The following is a 20,446-nucleotide window of genomic DNA, read 5'->3' as shown; positions in this document are numbered from 1 at the left end:
ACTGCTTTCTTAAAAGCATCTCTTGTTCACCCAAAGTCTTTAGAGCCAGGTGTGGATAAACGTAGCTGGGGAGACTCCAAGGCTCCGGGTTAGCAGCAGAGTGGAATCCTAGTTGAGGGCACGTGCCTGATGGAGAAGCAGCAGACACCATGCCGTTCCTACTTGTTTCTCCAGTAGTCCCTGGTTCCCTGTAGCATAGCCCTACTAGCCTGGGAAACATGGCCAGCCTGAGCTCCTGCACAGAGCCCTCAGTAAGCACTGCATTAGCTGTGAGTTCTTCCAGCAGGGACAGGCTGCTCAGCAATGTGCGGATGAACCTCACCCAGTTCTCCCAAGAGCCCTGGCTCAGGCAGGCCAAAGATGGTCCTTGCTATCTCAGAGCTGAAGAAACTGAGGCATAGAAAAGTTAATTCTTAGAGCAATCTGGCTAGATCAGAGGCCTGCTTCTGGGGCCAGGCCCAGCTTTTTGATTGGCTGCTGCTTAGATTTCAGGACAACAAGTACAAATGACAAGGTTTTCCTGGCTTATAGACTAGACCTTGGTCCCAATTCCTTACCTTTTTGGCATCTTTGTGCATATACTTGGCTGTCTGCTTGGCCAGCTCAGTTTTCCCTAGGAATAAGGGAGACGAGTGTGGGTCAGAACCAGATGACAAACTTTGGAGTCAAAGTACACTAGGGACAGCTATGGTGGTACCCATCTTTGATCCCAGCAACTGGGAGGCAGAGGCAGGAAGGTTTATATAATTCTAGGACAGCCAGGGCTATGTAAAGAGACCTTGTCTCAAAAAAAATTAAGGTACTAGGAATGCATGGACACTGATGAATACTCCTTTTATGGATAGGAAGCTGAGGCCAGAAACTCTCCCAAGGTGAAGCTGAGACAACAGAGTGCACTCCCAGTTTTCTTGTGATGGAGCCAAGGACTTCTCTCTGCAGCAGTGCTATAGGAGCGGAGGCAGGCAATAGGCCTTGTAATCCAATGCACCCTCTGAAGTGTAACACAAGCTTCATCTCTTCTAGGTGAGCCCCGACTTCTGGCCTCACACCCTGCATCCCTCTTAAACACTCATAGCCCTGGAACCTCAGGCCAAGAAAAGGCTAGACACTTTCCACTGGCTCGACAGATCTTGTGACAAAGAGGACAACCCCAAAGTGGTAGCTTGTTGGAAGGGCAATCTGGAATGATGGTAAAGCCACTATGTGGTACACAGAGCTTCATGGGCAGGCCCATGAAGGTGCTGGGAGGTAAAGAGGTAATGGCTATACCAAGAGATCCGGATCAAGACCATGGAAGAGGGTGGTAGGGGCAGAGGAAGGCAGAGGACCCCTCAGATGATACAGCCCGTCCCCCGCCCCTGCATATTAGTTCTGCTGTGCCGTGCGCACAGGAGCTTTCCTGAGCTTCCCAAAGGTAGGCTGCCCTGAGAACAACTGGTGTGCCCGGCAGTGAAGGCGGTTCGTTTGTCCCCAGAGGTGAGCCTATGGGATGCACAGGGCTAATAGGCCCCACGGTATGGTACCATGATAGGTGAAGGAATAGTAGTTCCAGCTCTTGATAACATGGGAAAAGGTTAAGAAGCCCAGGTCTTCTTTCTTGGTGACTCTGTGATCTAGGGCAGCTGTTTCTGGAGCTGTCAGGATCAGGCCAAATGCTTCTCTAGTTCTGCTTCCCCAGTGGCTGATCTGCCCATGATTACCTATTCCAGATGATCCCAAGAAGAGGAAGACTAGAGGGTGCTCCTCATCATACCAGCCATTCTCCTTCCTCCGGATCGCTACAGCCAAACACACAACATGGGATGGGGAGGGAGACAGATAAATCAATGACACAAAAGGCAGGATAATTATCACTAAGTATACAATATGTTTTACTGCTCTGCGCCCACTCAAAGTCCTCACTACCATTAGTGCTGCCTAATCTGATTAGCTGGCAAGGCCCCCAGAGACACCTAATCAGGTTAGCATGGATTTGGAAAGCTGCCCAGAGCAGATTTCGGATAAAGTTTTCCAGGATGAGCACTCAGTGTTGCCAGGGAAACCAAAAGGCGGGTGGATGGTGAATGGAGGTGAGGGGGGTGGGGGACTAGTGAAGGAGAATCTGAGAGGATCGTTCGCTCTCACTGGTCACCCCCTACTCACCTGGGAACCTGGTAAAGAATGACACTGTGATACCCAGGAAGGTACAAGACTTGGGCTCTTTCCCATTTGGGGAAACCAAGGTCTGTTCTGAAGTGTGGTTTAAGAAGTAGAACAGAGCCAAAAGCATTTACTGGAAGCCAACCAAGGACAATGTACAGCCTGAGGTCTATCTCCGATATGGCTTCTGGAGGGCTGGGGGTGAGGAGAGGGACAGACAGATCTGTACTAGGTTTCTTGAGGCTCTTTAAGAGGAAGTAAGTGGTCAAGGGCTATGCATGAAGGTGAGGAAACCCAGTCTCAGCTACAGAGTGGAATGAGGCAGAACCATAAGAAGTATCACATTTGGACACCCTGGACACTAGGTATAACTGGAAATCACCGACAATGTATTTAAGACCCACAGAAACACTGAAAGGGAAGGGTTTGTAACTCCATTATCTGAGGCAGCAAACAGGCACAGATAGAGATGTGTTAGGTCATATAGTTGGTAGATGGTATGTGAGAGTTGCTTCTTTCCCAAATGTGCCTTTAGAAAAACAAAACAAGCAAACAATCCCCCCTAAATGAACCAACCAACCAACCACCCACCCACCCTCCCCACCAGGCCCCAATACAGTTGCTTTAAGAAGCGAGTGCCAATTTGGGTGGCACTAATGGAAACACAGTGGAGAGGAGCAGGAAGAGGACAGAGCACTGTGCAGTGTCAGGGTCTGTCTGCAGATGGAACAGTGTGTCTGGTCTGGTCCCCAGAGTGTCACAGGACAATACGAAAAGGATATATGTCAGAGGACAAGGCCTGGAAACTTACTTAATGGAGGAGTCAACAGTCTTAGGGACTGCCTGCCAATCTGGAGGAGTCAAGCTCCCAAATGTTATGTAGCTGGGCTTCAAAGCAGCCACAGGACTGATGACAGATCACAGCACTGACAGAATCTGGAGAGGTGGCAGGCCCAAAGTGCTGGGGAGAAGAACTAATGTAAGGGATAGGTAAGAGCAGACTGAGTCTGGGCTGCCCCATGCCTGCCTTCTTCCTCGCCTTTTAGAAACAGATGGAAACAGTGCAAGCTCAGGAACAGACTAGGCCCCCTGTGCTGCCAGGAGTTGCTCCCTGAGAAGAGCTTGGGGAAATGGCCTGATTTCCCTCCTGGGCTGAAATCTGGCTCTTCTCTAACTAACTCACTGGGGTTCTCTGAAAGGGCTGGTTAGCAGGGATGCTTAGAGACTGCATGGGCCTGAACATAGGGATAAAGGAGGAAAGTCAAGTCTGTTTGACAACAGAAACAAGGAGTTAGGGGTAAGAGTATTTGGGCACAGGTTGAGGTAGTAAATTGGCAGAAGTTAAGCCACTTAGTAGTGGCTATGGGTAAAAAGTGTGTACGTGTACGGGCAGGGCTGACAGAGGGTCAGCTGAGAAGAGCCAAATTCTTCCAAAAGCTGGCAGAGATGAAAATCTGTTGAGGACAGAGGAAGCCTGAAGCAGGCTTAGGTTTTGTCTATCTGGGAAGGCAGAAGGACTTCACCCCAGCATCACTCAGACAGGTGGAATGGCCCCTCAGGCAGGGCATCATGTTTGTGAGGTTCTACTCTTGGCTGTTCTTTTGGGGTAGTGTCCTAGCCCATTGAGAGCTGCACATAGCTGGGCTGTGCAGCACAAAAAAACACCATGGAGAATGTGGAATTGAATTACGCCTGGGGCCATCTTTCCCCTTCCTTTCTAATAATGCACCTGGGAAAGAGCTCTTTATAATGCCAGGCAGACTCCACTGCACAGCTGTCCCTGGTCAATTCTGCCAGACCCAGGGCAGGAGTCTGGGGTGGGCCTGCTCTGGGGTCCCTGTGAAACAGGAGAAATGCCAACCATTAAACAATTATAACTCTGGATATTTCTAATAATATCTGAAGAGAAAAACGGCCAAGCAGATGGAGTCCGACAGAATGAAAAATGAAGGCAGCTAGGAGAAACTGGGGAAGGCAACCCCCAGGGTGTGTGTGGCTGGTCATGGCTGAGGACTGAGGCTGGGGAGCCTGGAGAGTCCTGTCCGTCCAGGGTAAAGGTTAGGCCAGATGGAGACTGGAGGGGCCCACACGAATGTGGCCATAAGTGCCGACGCTCTTACCCTGCGCCTCAGCAATGTGCAGCTTATTTTACTAGCACTTTATAAAGAATCTCTATCAGTGTGGTTATATGAGGCAATGGGCAGGGAACTTGATTCCTGTTTTATAGATGAGAGTATATCCGTAGACATTAGGAAACCTGCTCAGGTCCACGGGAACACAGTCGGAAGAGCAGGGCTTTAACCCCACTGTGGCTGACCCCTGCCTACACTGTCAGGAGCATAGCAAGGAAGGGCAGCTCTAGAAGCCCTAATCCTGTCTTCACTACTGCTCTTGGTGCTCCTCAGTGTCAGGGGCCTTCCACAAATGCAGCTCAGCACCTCGCCCCCACAGACCCCAGCTCTGCAGGTCCCAAGCAGGCTCTTCTGCTCCCACACGCTACTTGAGCACACATCCCACTTGTGCTGCCCTCACCAGACGCTCTCTTGGCCATGTCTGTTACTTCGAGACCACTGGAAAAAAGAGCTCTGTAGCAAGTCTTCATGATCAATTAATTCCATCATAGTGCCTCTAGCCTATCAGTTCTCTTGTTATGTATTCATTTATAGAGCAGTGTGGTGGAGTTGATGCGTTAAGAGGAGCTTGCGTGGAATCTTGTCTTCCGCCACTTCCTCACTGGCTAATAAAATATTTACTCCTTTTTAGTCATGGCAGCAATGATGGCAGTCACTGTCCGTCCGAATTTTACATTTTAAAAATTTATTTATTTACTTTTTTTTTTTCCAAGACAGGGTTTCTTGGGAAGCCCAGGCTGGTAGAACTCAGAAATTCACTTGCCTCTATCACCTGAGTGCTAGATTTAAAGGTGTGAGCCACCACTACCTGGTTCAATGTCACCTTTTCAAACATCTCCTTCAACAATGTAATAATGCCAAGTGGTATATAATGTCTCTGTTTCATATAGGAGAAAACTAGGAACCAGACATGGGGAATCAATATAAGGGGTTTCCTCTACCTGTGCCCTTTTATGGGCAAGGCCAGCAGGTTCTGGGCACTCTAATTCCTTATGGATCTCTGAGACTAGCCTCTCACTGGCTTAATGTTTGTTGACTAAATTAACTCTTGGTATGCCTGGGACTGCAAAAATGCAGGCTGATTTTTATCCCCTTTTACAGAGGACAGTGTGTCTGGAAGAGACTCAGTGCTGCAGGTCATTTCTGCCACCCTGGGGGAAAGGCTACTGTTCTCTTCTGAGCCCACTAGGGAGCCTTACGCATCCTTTCTGCAAGCAAGCTCTTGGCATGGACTTGGCATGCGCCTCTGAGGTAAGACCGAGGGCTGTAGCTGGGATGGATGTGCTAAGAGAATATGGCAGTACCTGGATACCTGAGGCACAAGGGATATAACAGGGCATTCTGGGAAGGCTCTGGTATGTGAAAAAGTAAAGAGGGAAAAGGACTGCCTACTCTCAACCCAGAGCTTTGCTTCTCCCCAACTGAAGCTCAGGGGCAGCCTGGGCTCACACTTATTGATAAGTTCCTTTATTTTTAAATTTATTTTTATTTATGTGTGTATGCCATGAATGCAGGTAGCTGGCGGACAGAAGAGGGTGTCAGACTCTTGAAGCTGGAGTTATAGGCATTGTGAGCCACCCAATGTGGGTACTGAGACCTGAACTCAGGTCCTCTGGAAGAGTAGTCAGGGCTCTTAACTGCTGAGTCATCTGTCCATCCCCCTTCTAGGTAGGTTCTAATGGTCTCATGTGAGGATTTTCAAAGTAACCTAGTAATCTGGACACACAAGTATTCAATGCTGTGGCATTCCAGGGGAACCTGCCATTTGGAGCAATGCTAAAGGTTGAGTGTCACCCTTGTGTCAACTAGCAGTATCAAAAAGGTTCTTGTAGCCAGGCTGTGGTGGCCAACACCTTTAATCCCAGCACTCTGGAGGCAGAGGCAGGTGGCTCTCTGTGAAATCGAGGCCAGCCTGGTCTACAGAGGGAGTGCTAGGACAGCCAGGGCTACACAGGGAGAGGGAGAGGGAGAGGGAGAGGGAGAGGGAGAGGGAGAGGGAGAGGGAGAGGGAGAGGGAGAGGGAGGAGAGGGAGAGGAAGAAAGGGAGAGGGAGAGGAGAAAAAAGGGCTCTGTCTTCATTTACCTCTGTACAGCTTTGTTCAACCTTTGTATAGCTGTGGCCCAACCCTAGGAAACAGTTTACACAAGGTAGGGTCCTGATCTCTGAGAGAAAACCACAGAAACACAGTAGATATCAAACCACTAATGTAATGATAGGAGTTCACATTCTTGAGAATGGCCCTGAGAACTGGAAGACATTTTGGGAAGGGCAGGCCCTACTGCAGAAGTGCAGTGGAAGCTATGAATTGTGTGAGGCAGTGCAGGGGATTCAGAGAATCTGCTGGAACCTGGGGGAATGTCTGTGAGGCCCATGTCCTTACACAAACAGTTCTGAAGCTGCCAGGTATGTGCAGGCGGACCTACTGCCCACCCAGAATATCAAAGGTGAAGGAATATGCTGCAATTAATGACCTCACTAGATTTCCCTTTCCAGTATGCTGTGAGCTACCATAGGCCACAGTACCTAAGTGAATTAATTTTATAAGCTGCTTCAATGGGGATAACACAAACATATCTGGCCTCTCACAAGGAAGCTCAAGTCCATTGCTCCTGAATTGGGTTAGGCAGTGTGTAGGGCTGGGTTGGAGCCTCGTTACAGGAAGGCCTAAAGAACTATAGGCTGATAGGGCAGCAGTGGCAGAGTCAGGTGGGAAGGCAAAGGCAGGCTGTGGTGGTTGGTGTGAGTGCAGCAAGCGGGGGAAGTGAGGGAGGTTGGCAGCCAGTGGCAGTAGGTCCTTTACACCATGTTAGGACAAGGGAATGATTTAGATTTGTGTGGTTTTTTTTTTTAAAGATTTATTTATGTGCATTGGTGTTTTGACTCTGTGTGTCAGATCCTCTCAAACTGGAGTTAGACAGTTGTGAGCTGCCAAGTGGGTGCCAGGAATTGAATTGGGGTCCTTTGGAAGAGCAGCCAGTGCTCTTAACCACTGAACCATCTTTCCAGCCCTAAATTTGTGTTTTGTAAAGATCACTCTGGCCTAGCAGGGACACTAAGGGAAGGAAAAGAGGCCAATAGTGGTCAGATCAGAGAATTAGGATGTGATGGTTGGTACTGTCAGCTTGACAGGGTCTAGACTCACCTAGGTGACAAGACTCTGGCCATGCCTGTGTGAGGGATCATCTAGACTAGGTTAACAGTAGTGGGAAGACCCACCTCATCTGTGAATGGCACCATTTCATGGGCAAGCATCTCAAACTCAATAAAAGGAGGACGTGAGCTAACACCAGCATTAACTACTCTCTGTTGCCAACTGCATGAAGGTCCTGTCACCAGGACCCTCTGCAACTACGGACTGTATTCTTCAGCTATGAGCCCAAATAAAACCTTTCTTCTTTGCCTTTGCCTCTTGTACGATATTTTATTGCAGCAATAAGGTAACTAAATAAAGTACAGGAAAAGGAAGAGAGGTCTGGTTTGAGAACCGTAGAAGAGAATGACAGAACTTGATACTTGAACTGTACCGGGTGAAAAGGAAGGATGGTGGTGCCAAGAAAAAGTGTATGTTTCTATCTAGGAGTCCAGTGATTGGAGGCCTAGTTCTGAACATGCTAACCTGACAGCCTTTCTGAGGTGAGTGGGACTTGTGCTTAGCTCCCAGCAAGTCTGATAGCTAAGACTGACATCTTCCATCACTTGACCCAGACCGGCTCAGGGTTCTGGAAGGAGAGACTCACTTTCCATACCCTTGTGATAGTAGGCTGGCCTGGTGTGTCATGTGATGACCCTAACGGACAAGAGCGGCCATGGGGTCTGGTTTGCGGGCTGGTACTTGAGCTCCTCCATTTGTAAGGCAGTAACTGTGCGCCATCCTTGCTAGAGGCCCCGCAGCTGGGGATCACACTGATAAATTCACTGTATTACTTTGCACAAATCAATATCCCAGCACTTACCAGGGGTTGATGTGACCGAAATTGGTTTCAGCCAATTCGTGAGGGTAATAAATGGCCATTTATCAAATCAATTCATTCTGTAGCACTTCTCTGGCTGCCCATCCTCATGGTACCCATGGGGTGCCAGGCTCTGTCCCCCTCTACGTAGTCCCTAGCACACATTCAACATTAGTTTAGAGAACCCACCGAAGCCTGACATAGCCTCTAGATATGCCCACCCTTCTATGCCTGCTGGGGTTCTAGGGTGCCGAGGCTCTGGGCATTGCTTGCTTACCACAAGTTCAGACCCAGAAAGTGCCTCGTGCTGTGACTAGGCCACTAGGCTGCTTATTCCTTCTTTTGCGGATCCAGAAGCTTTTGGGGCTGGTCATAGAGGAATGAACTCAGTGCAGGGCATTCTCAGTGTGATCCTAGCTGCAGGGCTCATCAGCAAGGCAGAGACACAATAAACAAAAGTAAAAAAAGGCACAGCCCTGGACAACCAGGACCCCAAAGGATCATCAGAGCCTTGGCAGGGCCAATCTATACAATGGGGCAAGGAGTGGGACTTTCTGATAGCCAGTTTACCACTGACTTAATGGGGAGTTCAGAAGACAGAAGAGGGGCTTTGAGAGACGGTAGTTCCCAGGATGCATATTCTAACAGTTCTTGGAGGCAGAGAGCAGATCACCCAGTCTGAGCCAATTGCAATGGGATGACAGTAAGACAGGCATCAGAGGCCAGCTCAGTGCTGGGGAAGAGGCAAGTTGGGACTGGAGGCCCAGTTACAGGTGAAAGAAATGGAATACAGGGCCCAACCCAAGACAACATTTTGAGGATAGGACTAGGTTGTGTGGCACAGACAGGAAAACATGGGCTTCTGAGTCATGGGGTATTGATGTTGGCACCTCGATATAGAGGCAAGGGAAGTAATATCAAAGAAGCTGGAGTGCACAGAGGAAAATGTGAAACACTATTTCTGAGAAGCTTTTTGGCTCCTGGGCTTGGGAGGCTGCTGAGGAGTGGAGGCCAGAGATTAGGAGAACGCCTATTGGAAACGGGTTTGTAAGACACTCAGTTGTTGTGAGGTTAGCTGTAGTCCAAGTCCAAGTGGATGTGAGACTCCAAGTAGAGTGTTCTGTTAGGCCTTCGGCTGTGATTCCCATCTCCTAGGTAGCAGCTGGAGACAGAACTAGAACGGAGCATCCAGGTGCAGACTGGGCCCAAGTGGTGGCTCTTCCCAGCATCTGCGTGACTCCGACTTACAGATGGGATGGCAGCTTTGGTCCCTAGGTTCCATTTGTGTGCTGAAAGTCAGGCCCCTGATGAGGGTCTCATGAGCTCTCATGCTACATGAGGATGGTAGAGAAAGATTGGGCTCACCATGTCTTGGGGTAACTGCCATTATTTTCTAGTTACTCCCTAATGTTTCCCTAGAATGCTAGAATGTGCCAAAGAGGGCAGATGTCTAGATTCCAGCCTGATGAGGTTCCTTCTTAGTACGCAGAGCCTGGTGAGTCCTGAGCAGATACTGAGGTGCGTGTAACGGGATGAGATACTTAGAGAGTAAAGGGCGGCCAGTCAGGAGGACTGGCAAAGACAATGTAAATAGAGGGTTAGACTCTAGCTGAGCAGCAGGTGGCCTGACGGGAGCCTGTTAAAAACATGAAAAATGGGGGCTGGGGATTTAGCTCAGTGGTAGAGCGCTTACCTACGAAGCGCAAGGCCCTGGGTTCGGTCCCCAGCTCCGAAAAAAAGAATCAAAAAAAAAAAAAAAACAAAAAAAAAAAAACAAACAAACAAAAAACCATGAAAAATGGGTTCTGACTCTACAGGTGTAAACTGAGGTCTAAAGCTATGACCCTTGCCCAGAAAACATCCTTGGAGAAACACATGTCCCAAGGGAGACCCCTTAGTCTGGACAGGAAACTGCTTCCCTGCCTCACCTGCCTTAACTCCCCCTGAAACAGGTCTGAGTTGTAGAACAAGGTGAGGCCCCTGCCTTCAGTGGCATATGCTATGCACATCTGTTGAAAGAGAGCTGTGCTTGGCAGGGGCTTCAGGATGGCAGTAAGCCCTATACCAGTGGGAAGACAGCGTTTCTTGGGATGTTTTCTGTAAGATCCAGTCATACAGCTACTGGCAAACCATTCTCAGTTTGGGACTGAGTCCTGGGCTAGCTGGCATAGAGAAACTGAAGTTTTGTTCTAGCTCAGCTCCCATCCCTCTCTGAGTCTCAGGTGTCCCACCTTAAACTGGGAGATGAGGCTAGGGGAACAGATGACGAATAGGGGTGTTTGATGGTGACCAGCTCACAGCACTGCTCTAAGGACTAAAAGACCTAAAACATGCAAGAGCTTAAGACTGTAGGCAGAGTACTCCTAGGTAGTACTCAGCAAACAGTAACTCTGAATATAGACTGCATATCTTTGGCTTTGGGGCAGCAAATTGTGCACCTCTCCCACCTACTGGCACTGAGGACAGGACTCACCAGCACCAACGGTAGCAATGGCACTCTCCTGGCCAATGATGTGCTCCTTCAGTCGCTGCTCCAGTGGGAAGCGGCGCCGTTCTTCTGCCTCACGCTTCCTCTGCTTCTCCATGTACTAAGGGAAAAAGAGCAAAGGTTCAGGGAGGCGGGAACCTGCAGATATTGGTGCTCCAAGGGTCCTGCTCTGCCTTATAACCACCGGAGATACTTTAGGTCACTCCAGCCTGCTGTTCAGGAGGCAGAGCCTCATCACAGACAGTTCTTGGGCAGAAACGACTTTCCTCATGGCTTGAGAGCATGAAGTGCTTACTGTACCTTTCACTAACACTACTCCTGGAAAAGTTTGCTACACTCTTTTTTTTTTTTTTTTTTTTTTAAAGTGCAGACTCCAGAGTGCTTCCTATAGGCAAGCTCTAGCTGTCTCTGGCATGGACTCTGGCCCAGCAGCAGCATGTGGTCTATGTCACTGTTTACAGACACAAGAAGGAGAGAACTGCTAGACAGGATGGTGTCGACACACAGACGGGAAGATACACAAATATGGGCTGCTTGGGTGTGGCTTTCCAGGGTATAGGAAGGAGATGGTAAGAAAGTAGAGGACTGGTGACCAGGGAGTTGGGGCTGCAGGAACTTGGTGAGGACACATTCACTGAAGCAAACCAGACAGATCCTAACTGAGAAGCAAATGCCAGGTCTTCAGGTGCCTTTTCTCCCCAGGTCACAGTACCATGGGCATCTTTCTTGGAAGAGAGCTGCCAAGGTAAGGCCCTGTCACAAAAGTTGTGTTTGCAAATTGTTCTTGTGGGTAGAGTGGAAGAAAAATACCTGCTGCTTGGGTAGTGTTTTCCTGTTATAGTAGTGACCTTGACAGAAGTTAAAAAAAATAAATAGCAAACAATCCAATTTTGGCTGTTGCTATCAGTCTGTAACTGAAAGCTCCCATCAGTCCTCGGTTTCATATGGAGCAATAATTCGGCGCTGATCCCAGTGGAGTGACGCTTGCCGGCTGGAATCCAGAGTGTCACTGTGCAACTCCCTCAGGCGCCACATACATCACCTGGCTCTGCCAACTCCAGCCATATATCTGCCTCTTCCTCCTCCCTGTCCACAGCCATTCAGCACTCAGGCCCACTGGGCTGGAAGGTGCTGATGACAAGTGTCTCCCTCTCTCTCTCTCTCTCTCTCTCTCTCTCTCTCTCTCTCTCTCTCTCTCTCACACACACACACACACACACACACACACAGTTACTCTCATACACACTCGCAGGGATGGTGCCAACTTGTTGGACAGACCCTGAAGGAAATGGATTGGCTGGGCGCATTTACACACCGCTGTGTGCCAGGCACTGTACTCAGCGCTTCGTTCAGTGTCTCAATTTTCAGAGTCACCTCCAGTCTGAAGTTGGGCTCTTCTGGCTCAGGGTAAACCAATTATATGGCAGAAGAACAAGCTTTTCTATAGACAGATATGAACTCCAATGACCTCATCCATTTAAGAGCTAGAGACTAGGGTAGTCAGAACCTCTCAGGATCTCAGTTTCCTCACCTCATCACGGAGCTGGTGCTTGCACCCACACTTTAGGATGCTTGAGGAGGAAATGAGAGAAGCATGTGGCAGAGCCTGGCATGAAGTAAATGTGGGTTGGTAGTAAGTGGTAGTCAGGTGACTCAGATGTCTTCCAAGCACCTACCCGCTGAGCACATTTTCTCTCTTCCTTTCCTTTCCTCCCACAAGTGGCAACTGAGCCTAGGGTCCTTGCTCACACTGGGCAAGCACTTTACTCTGAGCTGTATGTCAGCCCTTGGGTAAATGCTACTTCCCACCAGGTGCTGGGTCTCTGTGAGCTCAAGGCTAGCCTGGTGCTCAGAGTCCCAAGACAGTCAGGGCTACATAGAAAAACCCTGTATCAAAACAAACAAACCAACCAACAAACACAACAACTACTTCCCTTTACTCCATTTAGTATCCAATCAGCTAATCTGTTTTTTTTGGGAGGGTGGGGGGTGGAGCAGAGTAAAGTACAGGACTCCTTTTATTTAATTTGATCAGAGGCAGAGATCCATAGACTAAAAGAAGAGGTGCTCTAGCTTTAGTGCCAGAGAGATCCAGGAACCAAGTCCACTCGATGCCCACTGCCTTGGAAACACCTCTTAAGGTGCCCTCTCTTGGTACCTCAGTGTGCGGGTGCTGTCTCCACAGGCCCATTTTCTGGAGACACCCTGACTACTTGAGGCAGCCCTCTTTGGCCATCAGTTTTCCTTACATGACATGGAATTCTGTCTGCATTATTTCCATCTATGGGGGCCTCACAGCACATACCTTTCCTCTTGTGTCAGGCAAAGCCTGAGGAGATTGTATTCTGCTATTTGAACTGAGGTATGACCATCATGGTTCCCTGAGTACTCTCTAGAAAACATTTCTTCCTAGAACTCTCCTTTGGAGTCAAGATCTTATGTTGCTTTAGAAGTCCCATTAATTTCTTGGACAAAGGGCAAGAGTTCTAATTACTATGAAGCACTGGGGGAGAGTCTGAATGAACTGGGTGGATTTTGGGAGCTTCCTAGATGGTGTTGGGAAAAGGGTCCATTAGAACTAATCTCTTGCTTGTGTTGCACATCTGAGAACCTGTTTTCAACTCCCACAGCCTAGAGTTAGGGTAGAGCACAGACTCCTGAAAGTTGTTCTTTGACTTCCACACACATGTGCGTCACGAAGTACATGAATATGTATTTCTAAACATATGTATCATACACACAACTAAAAGATGTATTATACTGGATATTAAATGAGGCTATGTGTAGTGCTATCTGTTGTTTTGCCAAGGTGTAAAAGAAATCATCTTTTAGTTTGTATTGTTTTACACTACTAGGGATTGAACACTGGGTCTTGTCAATACTAGGCATGACCCTCTTTTTAAGGGCAACTGTCCTCAGCCCAGCATTGTAGAAAGTTAGTCAGTAGGAAAAAAACCAAACCAAACCAAACCAAACCAAACTGGAGAAGGAAAACACTTGCTTTGTATTTGTTCAGCCTGGGGGAGAGGAGGAGCTCAGCATGGCTGCTGCGCTTGGCTCTTGGAAGGCACGTGGGGAAAGGCTACAGAACTGAGTTCAAGGCTCTGCTTTAGTGGGGTTCCACTTATCTCGAAGACATGGCAGGTAACAGACGCAAGGGGGTGGACTGAGAGGTCCTGTGAAGGGGCTGCCAGGAGAGCAGGTGTGGGGAGTGACCATCTTAATAAAAGCCTGGAACAATTAACTTCAGATGCTCTCACCTGGAGCTGGCAGCAGCCTGCCCCCATGCTGTATCTTGGCTGGCTGATCGCAGCTCCTGGTTTCCATCAGTCTTGATTTAATATGGCACTCCTGGCTCTGAGTGCATTTACAGGAAAGGGCTGGGAGGCCTAGCTAAGCCTGCCTCACTCAGAGATGAGTGGCAGGGCTGAGTGGTGCAACAAGGGAGGGCTTTGGGTAGAAGTGTATGATAAGCATCTTGATTACTGAGCATGACTTAGGTGACAGGTTTGACAATGAAGCTGGTAAGGAGAGGGCCGCTGTGGTGGTAGGTGGCCAGAATAAGTCCCTGAGCAAAAGTGGGGTTGTGAGGTGTAGAGGAACAAGCCAAATTTGCAAACCCTCTTGGAGATGTGAGGCCATCAGAGATACTGGCTACTCTGTGCCCTTGGGTGTTCCTCATACTTCTGACTCCTAAGTCAGTCTGAACTTAACTCCTGGTCAGGACATTTGACTGCCTGAAATGTGGGGACAGGAAGAACAATGTAGGAAGAACAACACAGGGGACTAGCAGGCACAGAGACTAGGGTAGGAGAGATGACAACACAGCAATCCAGGGTATCCAACACAAAGAAACTGCCTTGTTGAGGCACCCCAGCCCCACATATACAGATGTGCAGCTTGGTCTTCATGCAGGTCCCCCAACAACTGGAACGGGGGTTTACCCCAACTCTGTTGTCTGCCTATGGAGCCTGCTCCCCTAACTGGGCTGTCTTGTCTGGCCTCAGTAGGAGAGGATGTGCCTAGTCCTGCAGTGACTTTGAGGTGCCAGAGAGGACTGGTTCCCAAGAAGGGGCTTCCCCATTCTCAGAGGTGAAGGGGAGGGGCCACATGAGGGGGAGACTGGGAGGAGATGTGGGGGTTGCGATCTGGATGTAAAGTGAATAAATAAATTAATGGAAATAAAAAAGAGCTATGGATGCCAATCAAATGGAACAGGTGAGAGGGGTAGGAAGGGACTTGAAAGCTTCTTGTACTAGCCCATAAAATACACTCTAAGTGAAGAGGGCTGGCCACAGGGCACCTTCCACAGTCCACTCTCTACCTTTCCAGTCCCCTCCCCTATTTGTGCTAGAGATTCACACACCTTTAATTCCAGCACTCAGGAGGCAGAGGCAGAGGCAGAGAGGCAGAGAGGCAGAAAGGCAGAGAGGCAGAGAGGCAGAGGCAGGCAGATCTTTGTGAATTTGAGGTTAGCCTGGTCTACACAGAGTTCTAGGACAGCCAGGGCTGTTACACAGAGAAACCCTGTCTTAAAAGACAAAGCATAACATCTCATCTCCCAATGTCATCCCAGAGGTTCCCAACTTCTTTTGCAGGCTCCAGAGCCATCCTGCCAGGGGTGATTTCAACCACTGCCAAGAGACCTGGCTTACATTTCCTTCTGTGATCTGACCTGCATGTGTCTGTAAATGGCTGGTTGGTTCAGGAGACCAGAGAGAAAGTGAGAAGGGGAAGCAGGAGCCAGGAGAGAGATGGTCTCAGACTCTGGGCATGTGATGCTGACAATCCCGTGATTCCTGATCGTCCATCCCTTGCATAAAGTAACTGCCAGGTCCTCCCACCGCCACTCTCCCTTTTGTAATCAGTATTTTTTGGGGAGAGACTTTGACATAAAGTGAAGTAAATATCCTGTCACTCTGCAAACTTTAGTCTCTAGTTTTGGCCCTCACTGGCAGGTCTTGTCTGATGTGGGGCCAGTGATTTGATCCTCATAGTTCTATGAAGTTGACCGTGTCTTAGGGAGATTAGTGAATCCAAGCCAGCTCTGCTGGTGGCAGGAGACACAGATCATTAACCCAGGAAGGCTGCCTCTAAGTCTGTTACTTTCTACCTGGTGACGAGGGAAGGCACCCATCTTCACTGAGTTTAAGGTCTAATTATGGAGATGAGATTAAAAACACAAATTTGCTCTATTTGTTTCTACTTCTGGGATACACAGTAAAATAAATACCAGAGGGTGTTCTAGCCAGAAATATCTAATGAGTTGAATCAGAAGTAAACAGTAGGACATTCTACAAAATTACCAGCCTGTATCAGCCTATATCTGTGACAATGGCAAGATCATGAAAAACAAGGGGAGGCTGGGAAACAAGTTCTTTTCAGAGGAACATGATGACTAAATCCAACATAGACCCAGACTTTCTTCCTTTGTAAAGAGAATACTGGGGAGCTGGGGAATCTGAATACCACTGGAGGGTGACTTAGTATCAGTGATTTGATATTTTGATTTTGGTGACTGCTCACAGTATATAAACATGTGGGCTGAGTATGTTGCTCAGTGATACTGCACGTGCTCAGTGCTCCTGAGGTTCTGAGTTCAATCCCTAACCACAGGGAAAAAAAAAAGCAAACTCCAAAAGTAAAAACAAAACTGGGTGGTGATGGTGCATACATTTAGTCCCAGCACTCTGGAAGCAGAGGCAGGTGGACCTCTGAATTCTGAGTTCAAGGCCAGTCTGGTCTACAAAGTAAATTCCAGGACAGATAAGGCTACACAGAGAAACCCTGCTGGAAACTCCCCCAACCCCCAAATCTTGCTTTAAAACAAATAAACAAAAGCAACAAAATCCACATACACAGGAGAGTAAAGAATCAGCATGAGTATAACCTTAAAATATTTACTTTATGTAATATATAATTACATTAATTCTGTCTGTCCATCCATTCATACACACATACAACCACTGTGTTAAAATATTAACAGTTGGGCATCTAACTGAAAAGTTGATTGAAACTTGTTACATGATTTCTGAAATTGGAACAAAATAAAGGGGAAAAGGCTAGGAATGGGCAGGCAATGAGATGATTTCTTTATCAGGAGTGTTTGTTTGTGAAAGCACACAAACTGTGTCTCTGATATGCATTCCTGTCTTATAGGAATATATTTTAGCAATACGTTCTTGAAGGGGTGGAGGAGAGAACTCATAGTCAGCACCTAGCACCTATGTGGCCCACAGTAGGCTACGGAGGCAGCAAGCAGGTAGTTGTGCTGAGATGTGCAGCAGAGAACATGGCACACTGAGCAGGCTGCTGGGAGGAAGATGTACCCGCCCTACCCTCCTGGGTGCTCCCCCCAGCACTCCTGCATAGTTACACTCAGGTCTGGTGGGAGCACCCAGGTTCTCTGCCTGGGATGTGGGCCCAGGGGAGCACCACATCTCCAGCTACCCTGCAGCAAATGAAAAAACACAGAGCCAGAGATTATGCTTGTGATGCTGCCACTGGGATATGCAAATAAAATATATAGGACGGGCCTATCTGCCTAATATTCCTGCCAATTCATTCTCTGGGTGTGATTAAAATGAGCAATAAATTCCTCGTGAGTCTCAGTGGAGTGAGGATCTGGAGAGGAGCTGCGGCTGGCATGCGCGCATCCCCCTCAGCTGAATATTCATCATGGGATAGCTCCCCATATTTTTGTTTTATCTGCCGTCATGTGCAGAGATGTATTTCTACCTCACTCTCATCCCTTAGTCAGGACATGAAGATGGTCTAGGCGTTAAGTATTAAACTCTCCATGTACTGAAATCATTCAAAGTGAGATCTAGGCTAACCCCTCTCTAAGCCTGCCTTGCTCACTCTGCCAAAAGAAGTGCAAGCTTTCCGGGGTGCCCCAGCCCTTTGCATCCCTCCTGAGGCAGGGTTGGTTTTTGTTTTTTGTTTTTGAGTTAAGAATGCCTGCCTCTCCCACAGTAGGACAGCAAGCTAGGGACAGTGGCTGGGCCTCTCCCACTTTGGATCTTCCCAGGAGGTAAAAGAAACTTAGACCTGGAGAACACTGAGACCTAGAGAACCTAAGAAGTCATTTTGAGAAAATCATTTCGTCCGATTAACGGTGACAGATCCTAAGAGTCAGTGATATATTTTAAGAGGAGGAATAAAGTAAAAAAAAAAATCAGGCTTATGGATAATTTTAAATATGTGGAAATCATTAATAGTAAGGGGAGAGGGGAGCTTTCAGAATCACCTTCTGGGCCAGGCAGGTAACACAAATGAGGTCATAATTCAGAAGGGACACGACAGCAGAGTCTATCCCTCAGTCTGGCACAATCCCATTTGGCATCTGACAATAGATGGAGAAAATTCAATGCCACAAGTCCTGTGTCACAGTTTTGGAAGTCTGGTTGGCATATAAGACATGGTTGCCAGTAGGTTTAGGCAGAAAGGGCACCTATGTAAAGAGACGTAGATAAAGTCTGGAAAGAGTTAATACACAGAAGCACATTAAGACCCTCACAGACAACCTGGTTTCTGTGTGTCATGTCTTTCTTTCTTCCCATCTGTGGGACGGGTATTAAGAGTGGCTGCACGAGTTTGTTACGGGAATACAGAAAGGGTATGTCAGGAGCACAGCAGTACCTGATCAGTACGGCTAGGAATGGCATGTGAAAAGCACTTATACGCAGGCAGCAGGTTAGGATACTTTTATGTGCAACTGGGCTGGGAGTTGACCTCTCTTCCAGGAAGCCTTTCTTGACTAGTAATACCACTGACTCATCTGCCTTCTGTCCAGCTGTCAGGCAACAAGCTCCAGGAGTGACTTACTCATCTGTTTTTGGCTATCTAGCCCACAGTCCAGCACAGAGCTGTCATTCAGAAACAGGTGAAATAATATTAAATTCTCCCCATCTTACTAAATTCCAAATCTTCCGTAACCAGACATATAATGCTGATACTCACAAATTTTCTACAATGAGCATAATTTAACTAGAGAATATAGGTCAAGGTGGAAGAGGTCTGGGTAGTGGTGGAGTGCAATGCAGGAGGAACAGAAGGAGCAGAGCAGAGCAGAGCAGAGCAGTAACACTGTGCTGGCTGGCTTTGTGTTAACTGGGCGGGTCAATGAGAGGAAGGGATCTCAATTAAGAAACTGCCTCCATAAGAGTGAGCTGTAGGCAAGCCTGAAAGGCATGTTCATAATTAATGATTGATGAGGGAGGCCCAGCTCACTGTGGGGAGTGCCATACTTGGGCTAGTGGTCCTGAGTCTTTAAGAAAGCAGGCTGACGGGGTTGGGGATTTAGCTCAGTGGTAGAGCGCTTGCCTAGGAAGCGCAAGGCCCTGGGTTCGGTCCCCAGCTCCGGGGGAAAAAAAAAAAAAAAAAAAAAAAGAAAGCAGGCTGAGTCAGTCAATAAGCATGGCTCCTGCCTCAGGGGTTCTTGTCCTGTGTAAGTTCCTCCTCTCATTGCTTTTGATGGAAGTGTGAATAGAAACCCTTTCCTTCCGGTGTTGGTTTTGGTCACCACAGTGGTTTTCATTACCGCCACAGAAACCTTCAGACACTCACAAAAGACACACCCCGAAGCCAGGGCCTCAGTGCCCTCCAAGTCTGAGTCACTGCAATTGACAGTAGAACTCTTAGGGGCAGCTCTGCTTACTGACAGCTGAAGATGGAGCTCTGCTCTAAAGCAGTGCTTTCCCCACAAAAATCTGCTGTAAAGAGCTAGATTTTGCAGTTTGGTGAAAACTAGCAGAAGAGAAAGGAGAGACAGAACAACCTACCCACAGATGATGTAGACAGCAGATCAATGAGGTGGAGATGTGGAGAGCCTTGGCCTTCAGGACGGAGGGGTCTCAACTGGCTGATGTCTGCACAGAGCTGATACTAGAGAACAGACTTCTGGCTGTGAAGCTATGGAAACTGGCGGCCTCTAAGTGGTGTTTTGCCTCCCCACAGAAGCAAGCCCTTCTGCTGTGGAAGAGCTCTGACACTGAATGTCTCACTCCTCCCATTGAGAGCACTCCTGCACTTTGGAGTGAGCAGCTTCTCCTTGCTAGCCAGATACTCCCGTTGTCTTCTGCTTTTATAAGGCAAAGCATTCTGGCCACCATACTGCTGTCCTCGACAGATGGAGTCTCAGGGCTCAACATTTGCTGACATGTGCAGCTGCCCTTGGAGCTCTAACAGGGTCTGCCTGCACAGAAGAATCCAGCCATCAGGTTGTTCACTCTGGTACTAGCTGTGGTACTAGGCTAATACTATGGCCCACCTCCCTGAGGTAACACACTTGGTTAAGTGGCCTTCAGTGGCCCTAACCACCTGTGCTGACACTAAGATGCTTGTCCATTCTGAAAGAAATCTTTGCACAACCAGTGCCTGTCCTATGTCAGGCCACATGACACACCACAGGTGTTCTGGCAAGTGCAGTACTGTCTTTCCTTCGATGAGGGGATACAGTACCAAGGCTATCTGGAACCAACAGAAATCTCATCAGAGCATGTGGGGAAGCTGACCTGAGTGGCAGTGCAGCTGCTCTAGGGCATGCAATCTGAACACATGCAATCTGGAGGGAAACAACAGCCCCTTGAATGTAGTAGCTCATTTTGGTCCAATCTGGATGGGCTATGAAAAGCTAGCTACCATTTCTTTTTTTTTTTTTTTTTTTTGGTTCTTTTTTTCGGAGCTGGGGACCGAACCCAGGGCCTTGCGCTTCCTAGGTAAGCGCTCTACCACT

General features: G+C 48.2%; 1 protein-coding gene across 7 annotated transcripts in view; it reads right to left on the bottom strand.

Moving 5' to 3' along the window:
• Clpb (ClpB family mitochondrial disaggregase) overlaps positions 1 to 20,446 on the bottom strand; it is a 122,585-nt gene that overhangs the window by 13,341 nt on the left and 88,798 nt on the right. For 6 of the 7 annotated variants that reach the window (XR_015639221.1, XR_015639227.1, XM_087587223.1 and 3 more), the window contains 3 exon segments: positions 10,696 to 10,810; positions 1,701 to 1,778; positions 558 to 613 (listed from right to left, as the gene is read on the bottom strand). Coding sequence is in view for 5 of the 7 variants with exons in the window: in XM_087587223.1 (XP_087443349.1) it covers positions 558 to 613; positions 1,701 to 1,778; positions 10,696 to 10,810 (249 nt within the window). In the remaining 2 variants the exon portion in view is untranslated. 7 annotated transcript variants of the gene reach the window in all.

This window comes from Rattus norvegicus, chromosome 1 (genome assembly GCF_021556685.1).
Source record: "Rattus norvegicus strain SHRSP/BbbUtx chromosome 1, alternate assembly SHRSP_T2T, whole genome shotgun sequence".
Taxonomy (NCBI): domain Eukaryota; kingdom Metazoa; phylum Chordata; class Mammalia; order Rodentia; family Muridae; genus Rattus; species Rattus norvegicus.
This window is presented reverse-complemented; position numbering and strand designations above follow the sequence as displayed.